Genomic DNA, 13,643 nt, shown 5'->3' on the forward strand with positions numbered 1-13,643 from the left:
ATTCTCGGTTACAGTGCTAACGGTAGTGTTATATCATCTTCAACTTCATCGTGATCTTGAATAATATTCTATTTGTATCGACTCTTGTTAGTGTTCGTACTGTTTTTGTTACGCGGACTTTCACTCAGTTAGTTGATAGGATATACCTAGTAGGTAGGTAGATTCTAAAGGTATGCAAAATGAAACAAAAAGAAATGACCTCCACATATTGCCATTAATTTATATTATTTTCCTTTCTATATACACTATAATTTTAAGCTATATACACACATTTTAGGTCCATGTTACTTTATCATAAATCTTACTGAAGCTCAGACAGATACAAAGTTAAAAAATACAGATATATCACCGCTCTAGTAGAAACTATCATTACTTACTATGGAAACAAAAATCATGGAATTACACGGAAATACAAATGCTTGACTACAATCTTTAAACTTGGAAGATTATGTTATCTGTGGTACAACCTGTCGACGATACTAAATTAATTATGTTTTACGGCAATTTACGAGGTAGCTCGACTAATTTCAAGCCATGATGGGGGCTCATACTCAAGATCAGCATTGACGCAACACATAACGCCGTTAAACATGATTAATTTAACACGTCTCACGAGAATTACAATACAATGTCGACGATACTTATAGAAAAAATAACAAAAAGAAGAAGAAATACATAAAACATTGCACTATTCGAGAGTATTACTTTTTCATATATTTTTTTAAACATTTTGTTTTAACATATTAAATTCCTTTAATGACATATAATTAACAGATAAGGCATGTACGTATTAGCACTTGGATTATACATCTTGAATACTTATGTGACACACATAAATACGTACTCAGAGTCATTTAATGGTTACTTAACCCAATCCTTAGCAATGGTTTTCGATACAAAATCGTTACTAAGGAATAGTTTAAGTAATCATTAAATGTCTCTGAGTGCGGCGGATAGACAATAAATACTTGTTTACAGATTATAAATAATTATAATGTAGGTCTAGGTACATTTATAAAATAACAGTAGAAAATTCATAATCAAATGTTTTTCATAACAAACAACTACCAAAAAGAATCATTTGCAAGTAAAATGATTGCATACATTATTTTTTATCGATTTTTAAGTTATGGCGTATTCATGGCCCATTTTTTATATTTAATCAGATCCGTATCTTTCAAACATAATAATATGTAATAATCTACCTCAAAAAATCAAAACAGGGTATTTTCCAACTAATCACATTGAATACTCTTTCGCAATTTCATATTATGACATAATAACCTTTAAATCGATTAATGAAAATGTGATATTGTGTGAATATAAAAAGTGTAAACAGAACGCTCCCGAAAAACGTTCCATTTTCTATTCATGCAACATCAGCCTTAACCAATTGATTCCAACTATTATTACATAAAATAAATATTAAATTAATAGTTTTGTTTGAACATAAAGCTCGTTTTTGCCATCACCTATTTGTGGCGTTTGGGAGCGTTCCATTTACACCGTGTATACTATAAAAGTCGATACAATAATTATGTATTTGGCTGAAGAAAATACCCAAATAGAGAACAACACAGCAGATGGGTCATAAGAGATTATATCACTTTATCATTTCAGTATTTACTGGATTCTTATAACCTGTACAATAAGGCGGCAAAACGTGGAAAGATAAATAAATAGCAACGTGAATAAACAAAGTCATTACGACCAATATTTGATCCAACAGTTTGTAACAAACCTGACATTGGACCAACATTATCATGGCTGGTTCAAAGATACACATTACATTCAAATATATAGAGGACATGCACAGATGGACAGTATAACACATATGTATAGGCCGTATTTGTAACGTTTATATCAGTACTATATTCTTAATCAAACTATGTGATGTAATAGTCCCAACTATTTTTATTATTGACTACAATTATCATTTTTGAGACCACCGGACCTGTTGGTACTGTTATTTTTTGTATTAATCTAATGGTTTATTGTTGTGTAATAACTATTGAGAGATATATTAAACACAGTAAACTTACTCAAGCAACAACTATTCGAGGGTGCTCGTCTAGTTTCAATCACAGTCGGGCCTCATAATCAAAAGCAAACATTCGTGCCGAAACAAATTGAGCACTAGTGTATCCTAATAAATTCACTTTTAATTAGATTTTATTTTTGACATCTATATTTTGTTGTTGGGACTATTACGAATCCAAATGTGAGTTTACGGAATCCTCACATGCTTTCTAATTACAGATCTCCCTCTCTCTCAAACATACTCTTTTCAAATGGCGAATAGTGGAATTACACTTTTGAATTAAATATACAAACCAAACTAGAAAGTCGGACATTTTCTTCTTATCATTATCAGATCTGCTTTACTAAAATAATAATTTTGATAATTTCTACTCTACACTGTAATTCACTAAAAATAATTGAGTTTCACTTGAAAATTCGAATTGACTAATAATAAAATTTTGTGACATTTCGTTACATTTCCCAATTATACTATGGGTATCACATACACTTCAATCAGACAGAAAAACATGGCGATTTACTGACACACTCTTTTACGAGCTACAAACCACTTTCGTCTAAATTCAATATACAGTAATTAGGAATAAATAATATTTTAAATTATACATGAAACAAATTAAACTGGAATGTATAAATACATACACGGATACATAATTTTAAAAACTTTGTTTAAATATTAAGTCTATGATTTAACATAATAATAGTAGTTCAAGAAAAACTGGTTTTGTATAAAAATAATGCTAAATTAATAATTGTGAGTTTCATAAGTCCATTTACTCATTAAACAGTGTATAGTTTATACAACGGATAAATGCATCGTCGTTTAAAATGAGTTGTGATTATGCGCAAATGTTTTGCGCAGTGGTCTGGCCGTTAGCGCATTACGACTCAAAATTAAGTCTTTGGCTGCCAACAGAAAACTGTTGAAGGCAAATCCTCCGCTAACGTCGGTCACCGATCACCACAACAGCGTTCAATGTGTTAATCAGTTTTTAAGTTTTATATTGACAATGAAAACTGTTTACTTTTTAATTCTTAATATTGTATAAGTGTTAGCCAAAACTGCAAATAAGGAATGCCTTGTTTGTTAGTTAGTCAGAACAGAATTATAAGGTTTAGTACGAGTTTATTTTACGTTTTACTAAATCGAAACGAGAGCGCATTCGGCGCTCTGATTGGTTCGACCCAGCCAATCGCGCTCTTGTTTAAGATAACGGTACCCATAGTATGAGTTTGCTTTATATTTAATGTCGTACTGAGGGTACAGTATTGTTGATTCAGACAGTTTTATTTTCTTAGTTGTCAAGTCGTAAAACCGTTGCAGAAAATTTGTTTGAATTTTTAGATCTATGAAGTTGATAATACGGTTTAAAATTAGGAAAACGTAATTGTTTACAATTAGATATTAAATTAGCTGCTTGACTTTACAGTGGAAACTTAATAGGTTAAATTTTCCTTAAAAACATCATCTCTTTCAATTGTACATTACATTCTTTAATCGTTTAATAGTACATTTGTACTAACTTGAATAACATGTTAAATGCGGACAATACAAATCATAATGATACACTTTCAACATCTCCTAATTCATTTCATAAAAGATCAAAGTTTTCAATCAGTACCCTTAGTACGAGTTTCCTTTAACTTTACAAGTAATCGAAACGAGAACGCGTTCGGCGCTCTCATTGGTTGGTTTATTCGAGCCGACCAATCAAAGCGCCGATAACTTTAAAGGTAAAGCGAACTCATACTAAGTGTACAGTAAACCCATTCTATAGATTTATATTAACCTTAATCTATAATTCAACAATCATATTTCAAAAATTCAACAGAAATGCAGACTTATTAAATTAATTATGATTTACAGCTTACTTACGTACGTAACTGTTTGACAACGTCACTCAACTCATTTCAAGCCACGCTAGGGGCTCAGAGTCGAGTCACTTGGTCAATCAGTTACGCATCGCTGTAAACCATAAGTAAAGAAATGCAGAGGGTTCACGCTCACAGTACATACAGTAATTAATTAATTAAAGACAGTCCATTAACAATTAACAAGCCCGTAAAAGACGTTTTCACGAAAACTTTAACGACATAAATATTATTTCTACGCGCAAGAGACGTGTATACAGGCGAGACTGAGATAGAATGATTCATTAATTGTGCGAGATCTCTTAATCCATTTTTAATAAAACCACCGCCCGTGATGCGTCAATGAGAATTAAACTTTAATCACACTGTAATTAGAGTTAATTTTGTAAAAAATATTATTTTTGGCCTAGTTTTTACATCCAGCCTGTATACAATCTCTTATCGATTGCAACTCCCACATGCTTGCACAACACACGATGTAATTAAACAACGAAACTGTTAATAGTCACTTAGGTCACGTTACCAGAGTCTGTGGGGGGCAATGGGACCTTCCTTGTTACTGTAGGGGACCACTACGAGCTTCCTAGCGTCTGTAGGGGATCACTAGGGCCTTCCTTTTTTTTTGAGGGGGGAAAATCATCCAATGACTTCTCCCGCCTTGGGCGAGGCGAGAGGGAGTGTCAGACTCTTACTGACTAAAAACCACCCCGTTCCTTCTCCTGCTTTTCGAGCCGGAGCCCCGGTAAACCCGCTAGGTAGTCCGCAGCTCCGAGTAGTCCGCAGCTCCGCACTAGGGCCTTCCTTATAAGTCTTTCTGTCGCGTGTCTGTGTAGAGAGGCACCTGTTTGTACTCCGGGAATGGGTAGAGGACCAGGTGGTCCGCAGTCTTGTACCAGGGTATCAGTCCGTTCTGGAATTAGAAAGGAAGATGTCAGTTGCTATAGTGAAATTATTAACTTAACTATGTATGGAGATTCTTTCTCAACTGCATATCGTACTAATGAAAATTATGATGCTGGTCGTTTTTCTGTATATCTTTGAAAAGCATAGCATGAGGATTAATGTTTAAATAAATGTTCACCAGTACCTCTACCATGAGTTTGAAGCCATAGTATTAGTCAATGGTCGCTAGCGACGATGTAAATTATTTGTATTTTAATTCCACAGGTTCGATAGAGACGTAAAATTTAACATCAAAAAATTTGAAATGAAATGACAAATACTATTGCTTTAAACTCACGGTAGCGGTACTGAAACATTACTGTAGGTTGGGATATAGTAGTACGGACAAGAACAACAATCCACGTATTTTACCTACATTGCTTACATAATAAAATTCAACAATGGGAAGGAAGAATATTTTATCATCCATTCACCTGAATCAACTAAAATAATTGTTATTATAATAATTATAATTTTGCTTAAAATGCTTGGAAACGAGTTGATTATTTGAAATAATATAATAACAATAATAAAGGTAGAGTAATTAGTCTCACCATGTTTGTTCGTTTGTTGGTGCCTCGACCGTAACCGTTCCAGTGGTTGCCCGCGATGCCTATTAAATCGCCAACCTGAAAACGTAAATAAAATTAATTATTACAATAATATTTACAGTTCGGATAACTGTTTAATTGAGAAATTGATTTCTAAATTCGGTGCATTGAATTGAATTGAGGTATATTTCTACTACAGTCCTTTTCCAACTAATTTTAAAGCCAACAATGAATCCAAATTCGGTAGTACTTTGCCATGACACGGTAAATCATGTTCTATTTCATTTCATAATTTAACATTTAAACCATGTTAGGTCCATGTTGTATCACTAATAAATACATTGTCGCATGAATTACTGTCTTGGATCCCGCAACGAAATAAGTCAGAAAATATTATTAGAGAAGAAGCAAAAGAAAACGATAGTCAGGAGTCGAGAAATCGCCCTATGGGACTAAGCCTAAAGAGGAGGCCTTTGTTCAGCTGTTGACGTCTCTCGGCTGATGATGATGGGACTAAGCTGTTGATATTGTGTAATATAGTTACCTGGAAGGATATATCCTGGTAGGCGCCGTCGTTGGGCATGACGGCGACCCGGTCGTGCGCGTTCTGTCCGCCGAAGTAGTAGATGTCGTCCAGCGAGAAGAAGCTGTCGGACGCGTCCACGCGGTTCGTCTGCATCATCTCGTACGCCACTCTGCCGACCTGGGGACACATACATCATTGTTTGTAAGTAGGGAATGCCATTGAGGTCTCTTAAGATTAACAAGATTGTTTTACTAAAGGATTGATATTATAGTTTTAACAGTATAGTTTTACAGGATGTATATCCTTGATTCGATTCAGTTAAACAGTTCAACTGTTTGTTCTACACACCTAGGGCAGTTCGACTATACAGTTAAATCGTAGGGTGTATAGCGTGCATTATTATCAATAAACAGCCAGTAGGACTACGACCTTAGTCGATTTTAACAACGACTGGTAGCTCACCATCCGTCTGAGTATAGGGTGGCGGACTAAGGACCCCGGTAGTTCCTACCCAAATATGTAAATTTGTATCTTGTCATGTAACCATTTGTTGTTGTTGTTGTAAATTGCTTTAATATAGAATACTAGTAGAGTAGTGTGTGAGTGTAGTACCTGGCTACTGAAGGTGCAGACGAGGTAGTCGCACATGGCGAGCAGATGCAGGTCGACGAGCAGGCCCGTCAGCGACAGAATACTAGTAGAGTAGTGTGTGAGTGTAGTACCTGGCTACTGAAGGTGCAGACGAGGTAGTCGCACATGGCGAGCAGATGCAGGTCGACGAGCAGGCCCGTCAGCGACACAATACTAGTAGAGTAGTGTGTGAGTGTAGTGCAGTACCTGGCTACTGAAGGTGCAGACGAGGTAGTCGCACATGGCGAGCAGATGCAGGTCGACGAGCAGGCCCGTCAGCGACACAATACTAGTAGAGTAGTGTGTGAGTGTAGTTAGTACCTGGCTACTGAAGGTGCAGACGAGGTAGTCGCACATGGCGAGTAGATGCAGGTCGACGAGCAGGCCCGTCAGCGACACAATACTAGTAGAGTAGTGTGTGAGTGTAGTGCAGTACCTGGCTACTGAAGGTGCAGACGAGGTAGTCGCACATGGCGAGTAGAGGCAGGTCGACGAGCAGGCCCGTCAGCGACACAATACTAGTAGAGTAGTGTGTGAGTGTAGTTAGTACCTGGCTACTGAAGGTGCAGACGAGGTAGTCGCACATGGCGAGTAGATGCAGGTCGACGAGCAGGCCCGTCAGCGACACAATACTAGTAGAGTAGTGTGTGAGTGTAGTGCAGTACCTGGCTACTGAAGGTGCAGACGAGGTAGTCGCACATGGCGAGCAGATGCAGGTCGACGAGCAGGCCCGTCAGCGACAGAATACTAGTAGAGTAGTGTGTGAGTGTAGTACCTGGCTACTGAAGGTGCAGACGAGGTAGTCGCACATGGCGAGCAGATGCAGGTCGACGAGCAGGCCCGTCAGCGACAGAATACTAGTAGAGTAGTGTGTGAGTGTAGTGCAGTACCTGGCTACTGAAGGTGCAGACGAGGTAGTCGCACATGGCGAGCAGATGCAGGTCGACGAGCAGGCCCGTCAGCGACAGAATACTAGTAGAGTAGTGTGTGAGTGTAGTACCTGGCTACTGAAGGTGCAGACGAGGTAGTCGCACATGGCGAGCAGATGCAGGTCGACGAGCAGGCCCGTCAGCGACACAATACTAGTAGAGTAGTGTGTGAGTGTAGTGCAGTACCTGGCTACTGAAGGTGCAGACGAGGTAGTCGCACATGGCGAGTAGAGGCAGGTCGACGAGCAGGCCCGTCAGCGACACAATACTAGTAGAGTAGTGTGTGAGTGTAGTTAGTACCTGGCTACTGAAGGTGCAGACGAGGTAGTCGCACATGGCGAGTAGATGCAGGTCGACGAGCAGGCCCGTCAGCGACACAATACTAGTAGAGTAGTGTGTGAGTGTAGTTAGTACCTGGCTACTGAAGGTGCAGACGAGGTAGTCGCACATGGCGAGTAGATGCAGGTCGACGAGCAGGCCCGTCAGCGACACAATACTAGTAGAGTAGTGTGTGAGTGTAGTTAGTACCTGGCTACTGAAGGTGCAGACGAGGTAGTCGCACATGGCGAGTAGATGCAGGTCGACGAGCAGGCCCGTCAGCGACACAATACTAGTAGAGTAGTGTGTGAGTGTAGTGCAGTACCTGGCTACTGAAGGTGCAGACGAGGTAGTCGCACATGGCGAGTAGATGCAGGTCGACGAGCAGGCCCGTCAGCGACACAATACTAGTAGAGTAGTGTGTGAGTGTAGTGCAGTACCTGGCTACTGAAGGTGCAGACGAGGTAGTCGCACATGGCGAGTAGATGCAGGTCGACGAGCAGGCCCGTCAGCGACACAATACTAGTAGAGTAGTGTGTGAGTGTAGTTAGTACCTGGCTACTGAAGGTGCAGACGAGGTAGTCGCACATGGCGAGTAGATGCAGGTCGACGAGCAGGCCCGTCAGCGACACAATACTAGTAGAGTAGTGTGTGAGTGTAGTTAGTACCTGGCTACTGAAGGTGCAGACGAGGTAGTCGCACATGGCGAGTAGATGCAGGTCGACGAGCAGGCCCGTCAGCGACACAATACTAGTAGAGTAGTGTGTGAGTGTAGTGCAGTACCTGGCTACTGAAGGTGCAGACGAGGTAGTCGCACATGGCGAGCAGATGCAGGTCGACGAGCAGGCCCGTCAGCGACAGAATACTAGTAGAGTAGTGTGTGAGTGTAGTACCTGGCTACTGAAGGTGCAGACGAGGTAGTCGCACATGGCGAGCAGATGCAGGTCGACGAGCAGGCCCGTCAGCGACAGAATACTAGTAGAGTAGTGTGTGAGTGTAGTGCAGTACCTGGCTACTGAAGGTGCAGACGAGGTAGTCGCACATGGCGAGCAGATGCAGGTCGACGAGCAGGCCCGTCAGCGACAGAATACTAGTAGAGTAGTGTGTGAGTGTAGTGCAGTACCTGGCTACTGAAGGTGCAGACGAGGTAGTCGCACATGGCGAGCAGATGCAGGTCGACGAGCAGGCCGGTCAGCGACAGCGGCGTGTAGCGGCGGTGCGTGGCCGCCGTCTTGGCGATGGACGCGTCGCCCAGGAACTCGTACGACGGGTACTTGCTGCGGGCGTCCTCCAACACCTGCGGGGAAGAACACAGATACATAAAACACTATAACCATAAAATTATCGATATAACTAAAATTAGTCTACTGTCTTCGATAAGGCCTACTGTGCACTGCACATCATATGCCTATAAATAACAATCTCGATAAAGATTGAGATCTTTAATCGTTCGTAATCCAATCTATTATAACGCAAATCGAATATAATCCAATTTTTGACATTAGTTGTATAGCTTCTGTGGTCTGTAGAGTACCTCTAGCAATAGTATTTGTCGATAGTCGATAGACGAAAATATTTTGTATGGCAAATTTAACAACGCCTCTACCTGTGGTACTAAAATTTGCCATACAAATAATTTACATCGTCGCTAGTGACTATCGACAAATACAATTGCTTCAAACTCATTGTAGAGGTAGAGATCGATATTAGCCACATTACAATAGTGTACTTACGTTGGCGTCGTCAGTGGCCAGGTAGACGCGGCGCACGGCGACGGGGCGGGTGAGCTCGAGCTGGTCGTAGTAGTCCTTCACGTGCACCATGTACTGGATGTGGTGGAACTACAATAGTGTACTTACGTTGGCGTCGTCAGTGGCCAGGTAGACGCGGCGCACGGCGACGGGGCGGGTGAGCTCGAGCTGGTCGTAGTAGTCCTTCACGTGCACCATGTACTCGTGGATGTGGTGGAACTACAATAGTGTACTTACGTTGGCGTCGTCAGTGGCCAGGTAGACGCGGCGCACGGCGACGGGGCGGGTGAGCTCGAGCTGGTCGTAGTAGTCCTTCACGTGCACCATGTACTGGATGTGGTGGAACTACAATAGTGTACTTACGTTGGCGTCGTCAGTGGCCAGGTAGACGCGGCGCACGGCGACGGGGCGGGTGAGCTCGAGCTGGTCGTAGTAGTCCTTCACGTGCACCATGTACTGGATGTGGTGGAACTACAATAGTGTACTTACGTTGGCGTCGTCAGTGGCCAGGTAGACGCGGCGCACGGCGACGGGGCGGGTGAGCTCGAGCTGGTCGTAGTAGTCCTTCACGTGCACCATGTACTGGATGTGGTGGAACTACAATAGTGTACTTACGTTGGCGTCGTCAGTGGCCAGGTAGACGCGGCGCACGGCGACGGGGCGGGTGAGCTCGAGCTGGTCGTAGTAGTCCTTCACGTGCACCATGTACTCGTGGATGTGGTGGAACTACAATAGTGTACTTACGTTGGCGTCGTCAGTGGCCAGGTAGACGCGGCGCACGGCGACGGGGCGGGTGAGCTCGAGCTGGTCGTAGTAGTCCTTCACGTGCACCATGTACTGGATGTGGTGGAACTACAATAGTGTACTTACGTTGGCGTCGTCAGTGGCCAGGTAGACGCGGCGCACGGCGACGGGGCGGGTGAGCTCGAGCTGGTCATAGTAGTCCTTCACGTGCACCATGTACTGGATGTGGTGGAACTACAATAGTGTACTTACGTTGGCGTCGTCAGTGGCCAGGTAGACGCGGCGCACGGCGACGGGGCGGGTGAGCTCGAGCTGGTCGTAGTAGTCCTTCACGTGCACCATGTACTCGTGGATGTGGTGGAACGCCGCCTCCGTGCCCACCTTGTCCGTTCTCCTTATGTGGACCCTGGAATACATGACGTGAACCTGATATATTTGTATCTTACTAATATTACAAATGTGAAAGTTTATGTGTATGTTTGTTACTGAATTACGTCAAAATAGTTGAAGGGATTAGGATGAAATTTGGATCAGGAGTGATATGTGAAATAACTTCTACACTATAACTCAACCTACTTATATCACACTTATATGTGGCATGCGGCTGACAGAAGCTAGTAATCACCCAAGGGTTTTATCCCTGGGGCCTTAGTCTGCTATTACAATTGTGTCAGAATGGTCGATCACTGATCAGTGCAAGAGGGACGGAGCTATGTAGGTTGTATAGCTCCATCCCTCTTGCACTGATCAGTGATCGACCATTCTGATACAATTGTAATAGCAGACTAAGGCCCCTGAGCGCTCCCTCTCTCTCTCCCTATCTGTGTGTCTCGGCTCATCTAGTACGAGTGTCTTATGAAATGTATCTCTTACAATTTTATCACTTTTCAATCAAAATTGATGAATTATTATTACAAATTGTATAAGAAACACACATCAATAAACCAACATTACATAAGCCACATTACCTCGTTACTGAGTAAATAAAACTGAAACAATACTCGTACAAACTAGCCGTAGCGGCAGTAAATGCAATTAATTTCGCGGAAAATTCGACTTATCGCAACCATAAAATGTGTTTAATTGAGCACAGTTTTGTGTGTACGAATTTTTAGCAATTATTTTCCTACTTACATCGAAATATCGATAACAGTTATTAGTATTTTTTTAATGTATGTATTTTTTTAGATCTTCTTAAGGACTTGGGTCCGCGCTTTTGTAATTGTATGATTAAACAGTTAGTGCAATGGCTGGACAACGAGTTGCTGCAGTGTCGCGGATTCGATTCTCGTAAATGATTGTTCCGGCTCTGCGTGTTGATGCGTATATGAAATTATGTGTTTGTAAACTCATCCATGACTCCGAAGAACGAATAGTGCGGGTGTCCATGAACTGCATCGATTGCTTACCATCAGGAAATTCATCTGCTTGATGGTCACTCCATACCATGAAACAAAACTAAAGTAGTTATCTTACCCAACGATAGGTTTCTTGAAGTTCATCTTAGCTATAGTGTCATTGATAGCTTTCTGCATCGCCTGCCGCGGCTTCAGAATGTACTTCAGCATCTGGCCTATCCACCATGACGATGGATCACCGTTAAATCTCGTTATCCTGAAAAAGAGACATCAAATTTTATTTGTAGAGATTTACATTTATACCACCATTTGTATACAGTCATATCGACGGTTGAAAGGCTACCTAATTGATCTAAGCGATATTTTCATCATACATAATTTGATGGAAAAAAACGCTTATTCCGAATACCGCATATAGCTCAATATCGCAAAAAAATTCGCTTACAGAAATTAGCTATTCAACCGTCGATATTATAACATTTAAAAATCACCAAATATGTAAAAATATATGATAATATAATCTGATGTCCCATGTTTCGTTTAACGTCAATTTTAATTAAAAGTTCTCTTGTCATGTTCCTTATCAACGCGTTAATTAGTAAAAATATTATGACATTAGACATACCTACATGATACATACCGATAAGCTCAATATTCAGTTCAAAAATTAAACTAGTTTAGTTTTATTTTAGTAAATCCAATAAACTGAAATCTTACACAATATTTTTTTTAAGTGAACGGCTTTAATGAGCTTTATTCTACCAATAAAGCACTTTTGTTTAATATCCATACCTGAGATAGTTGTGGAAAAAAATAGATTATATTTTATGATCATCAAGATTAAGGGTGTGTACCAAATATCAGATCGATCTGTCATCAGAAAGTGAGTAAAATTCCAATTACTAAAGACCCAAATATACAAACAAACAGGGCACGCTAAATAAAACCTTATAAAACAAATAAACTGCAACATCAACTCACCGATGTGCCAAATCCTTAGGAATGGCGAGCGGTAAGAACTTGGGCTTCTGAGATATCGAGTCTATGAACGTCAGGGCTAACACCTTGGCGTCATACGTTACTGAAATAGAAACAATAATACCATTAATACAGGGTTCTGTTTACAGTGAACAGCAGTTACCTACTCCTGTCTATCTCTCTGCTAGATTTTCAATTTTCAACTATATTGCTTTGTGTATTAAGGCGAAAATCCAATGAACAGGTTTAGGTAGTAGGTAAACCTGCTGGCCACTGTACATTCCTATATATAATACACATAATATTATCTATACGTGCGTACGAATACTGAAATATTTGTGTACCTAATAGCCATATATTTACGAAGATATCACAATGTTACTTCACTTTACATAATATACAAACAATAGTTTTTACATAGAATAACTACATCACATATATGACTTAGTTTCATAACGGTTAGCTGTTTATCTAATACTTTAACTATCTAAAGAATGGGAGATACGAGGTTGCCTAGTTATAGCCAATTTGCCATGACATTTTATTCTTTTTCATATTTTTTTTTTTATATTTAGAGCGCACTGTGGACGCACAATTTGTATAATACTTTAAAATAGATTTTTTTAATATGTCAATAATTTGTTTTGATTACTCACATAAGTATTTGACGAGGAATTCGACTAGTTTCAAGCCATACTAGTGGCTCATATACATGAGCGACAATTTAGCATGACTTGAAACGAGTTCCTCGTCAAACAGTTACGTGAGTAAGCCGATAACATAATAATTAATTTAGTATATCTTATGAAAATTATAATGAAATAATAATTTATTATTTTTTTTAATTATTTAATTAGTATGTACATTTTGTTGTTAGATTAGAATTTTAAAGGCTAGACTAGAGTTTCCAGAAACTGAAATTCGACGATACAATGTAATCGTAACATTAACGGCACAGCTGTTTAATTGTTTAACAGACATATGTACAATACATTGTTCAAGGC

General features: G+C 40.3%; 1 protein-coding gene across 5 annotated transcripts in view; it reads right to left on the minus strand.

Annotated features, from left to right (window-relative positions):
* Positions 1-195: 195 nt before the first annotated feature.
* LOC118267390 (alpha-(1,6)-fucosyltransferase) overlaps positions 196-13,643 on the minus strand; it is a 44,457-nt gene continuing 31,009 nt past the window's right edge. For 4 of the 5 annotated variants that reach the window (XM_035581327.2, XM_050694581.1, XM_035581326.2 and 1 more), the window contains 7 exons: positions 12,643-12,742; positions 11,780-11,917; positions 10,556-10,709; positions 8,932-9,105; positions 5,950-6,108; positions 5,409-5,483; positions 196-4,822 (listed from right to left, as the gene is read on the minus strand). In XM_035581327.2, the coding sequence (XP_035437220.2) occupies positions 4,715-4,822; positions 5,409-5,483; positions 5,950-6,108; positions 8,932-9,105; positions 10,556-10,709; positions 11,780-11,917; positions 12,643-12,742 (908 nt within the window). In that variant the 3' untranslated portion in view covers positions 196-4,714. The remainder of the gene's footprint in view (positions 4,823-5,408; positions 5,484-5,949; positions 6,109-8,931; positions 9,106-10,555; positions 10,710-11,779; positions 11,918-12,642; positions 12,743-13,643) is intronic. The other variant, XM_050694580.1, reaches the window with a different exon arrangement.

This window comes from Spodoptera frugiperda, chromosome 6 (assembly GCF_023101765.2).
Source record: "Spodoptera frugiperda isolate SF20-4 chromosome 6, AGI-APGP_CSIRO_Sfru_2.0, whole genome shotgun sequence".
Lineage (NCBI taxonomy): Eukaryota > Metazoa > Arthropoda > Insecta > Lepidoptera > Noctuidae > Spodoptera > Spodoptera frugiperda.